General features: G+C 39.2%; 1 protein-coding gene across 1 annotated transcript in view; it reads left to right on the forward strand.

Annotated features, from left to right (window-relative positions):
• Positions 1-367: 367 nt before the first annotated feature.
• LOC311125719 (serine/threonine-protein kinase/endoribonuclease IRE1-like) overlaps positions 368-2,500 on the forward strand; it is a gene marked incomplete at both ends in the record, with an annotated part of 31,352 nt that continues 29,219 nt past the window's right edge. The window contains one exon of the mRNA XM_084199751.1: positions 368-482. Coding sequence (XP_084055877.1) covers positions 368-482 — 115 coding nt within the window. The remainder of the gene's footprint in view (positions 483-2,500) is intronic.

Below are 2,500 nucleotides of genomic sequence, written 5' to 3' on the forward strand. Positions count from 1 at the left end.
CAGTCTCTACTCTCTCTACTCTCCAGGTGAAGTCAGTCTCTACTCTCTCTCTCTGCTCTCCAGGTGAAGTCAGTCTCTACTCTCTCTCTCTACTCTCCAGGTGAAGTCAGTCTCTACTCTCTCTCTGCTCCCCAGGTGAAGTCAGTCTCTACTCTCTCTCTACTCTCCAGGTGAAGTCAGTCTCTACTCTCCAGGTGAAGTCAGTCTCTACTCTCTCTCTGCTCTCCAGGTGAAGTCAGTCTCTACTCTCTCTCTGCTCTCCAGGTGAAGTCAGTCTCTACTCTCTCTCTGCTCCCCAGGTGAAGTCAGTCTCTACTCTCTCTACTCTCCAGGTGAAGTCAGTCTCTACTCTCTCTCTGCTCCCCAGGTGAAGTCAGTGGGTGTAACTCTACCAGAGTCTCTATTGTTTGTGTCTACTCTGGACGGGAGTCTACACGCTGTCTCCAAGCAGTCTGGAGACATCAAATGGACGCTCAAAGAAGGTCAGCACACGCTCTCACTCCCACATATTGTATATTATAATAATATATACAGTGGGGAAAAAAAGTATTTAGTCAGCCACCAATTGTGCAAGTTCTCCCACTTAAAAAGATGAGAGAGGCCTGTAATTTTCATCATAGGTACACGTCAACTATGACTGACAAAATGAGGCAAAAAAATCCAGAAAATCACATTGTAGGATTTTTAATGAATTTATTTGCAAATTATGGTGGAAAATAAGTATTTGGTCACCTACAAACAAGCAAGATTTCTGGCTCTCACAGACCTGTAACTTCTTCTTTAAGAGGCTCCTCTGTCCTCCACTCGTTACCTGTATTAATGGCACCTGTTTGGACTTGTTATCAGTATAAAAGACACCTGTCCACAACCTCAAACAGTCACACTCCAAACTCCACTATGGCCAAGACCAAAGAGCTGTCAAAGGACACCAGAAACAAAATTGTAGACCTGTACCAGGCTGGGAAGACTGAATCTGCAATAGGTAAGCAGCTTGGTTTGAAGAAATCAACTGTGGGAGCAATTATTAGGAAATGGAAGACATACAAGACCACTGATAATCTCCCTCGATCTGGGGCTCCACGCAAGATCTCACCCCGTGGGGTCAAAATGATCACAAGAACGGTGAGCAAAAATACCAGAACCACACGGGGGGACCTAGTGAATGACCTGCAGAGAGCTGGGACCAAAGTAACAAAGCCTACCATCAGTAACACACTACGCCGCCAGGGATTCAAATCCTGCAGTGCCAGACGTGTCCCCCTGCTTAAGCCAGTACATGTCCAGGCCCGTCTGAAGTTTGCTAGAGTGCATTTGGATGATCCAGAAGAGGATTGGGAGAATGTCATATGGTCAGATGAAACCAAAATATAACTTTTTGGTAAAAACTCAACTCGTCGTGTTTGGAGGACAAAGAATGCTAAGTTGCATCCAAAGAACACCATACCTACTGTGAAGCATGGGGGTGGAAACATCATGCTTTGGGGCTGTTTTTCTGCAAAGGGACCAGGACGACTGATTCGTGTAAAGGAAAGAATGAATGACACACCGCCCGGGCAACGAAGGAGTGGCTTCGTAAGAAGCATTTCAAGGTCCTGGAGTGGCCTAGCCAGTCTCCAGATCTCAACCCCATAGAAAATCTTTGGAGGGAGTTGAAAGTCTGTGTTGCCCAGCGACAGCCCCAAAACAGCACTGCTCTAGAGGAGATCTGCATGGAGGAATGGGCCAAAATACCAGCAACAGTGTGTGAAAACCTTGTGAAGACTTACAGAAAACGTTTGACCTGTGTCATTGCCAACAAAGGGTATATAACAAAGTATTGAGAAAAATTTGTTATTGACCAAATACTTATTTTCCACCATAATTTGCAAATAAATTCATTAAAAATCCTACAATGTGATTTTCTGGATTTTTTTTCCTAATTTTGTCTGTCATAGTTGACGTGTACCTATGATGAAAATTACAGGCCTCTCTCATCTTTTTAAGTGAGAGAACTTGCACAATTGGTGGCTGACTAAATACTTTTTTCCCACACTGTACGTACAGTATAGTATAATAATATATACAGTATAGTATAATAATATATACAGTATAGTATAATAATACATACAGTATAGTATAATAATATATACATACAGTATAGTATAATAATATATACATACAGTATAGTATAATAATTATACATATAGTATAGTAATATATACATACAGTATAGTATAGTAATATATACATACAGTATAGTATAATAATATATACATACAGTATAGTATAATAATATATACATACAGTATAGTATAATAATATATACATACAGTATAGTATAATAATATATACATACAGTATAGTATAATAATTATACATACAGTATAGTATAATAATATATACATACAGTATAGTATAGTAATATATACATACAGTATAGTATAGTAATATATACATACAGTATAGTATAGTAATATATACAGTATAGTATAATAATACATACAGTATAGTATAATAATAT

This window comes from Coregonus lavaretus (genome assembly GCF_964263955.1).
Source record: "Coregonus lavaretus genome assembly, contig: HAP1_SCAFFOLD_5500, whole genome shotgun sequence".
Lineage (NCBI taxonomy): Eukaryota > Metazoa > Chordata > Actinopteri > Salmoniformes > Salmonidae > Coregonus > Coregonus lavaretus.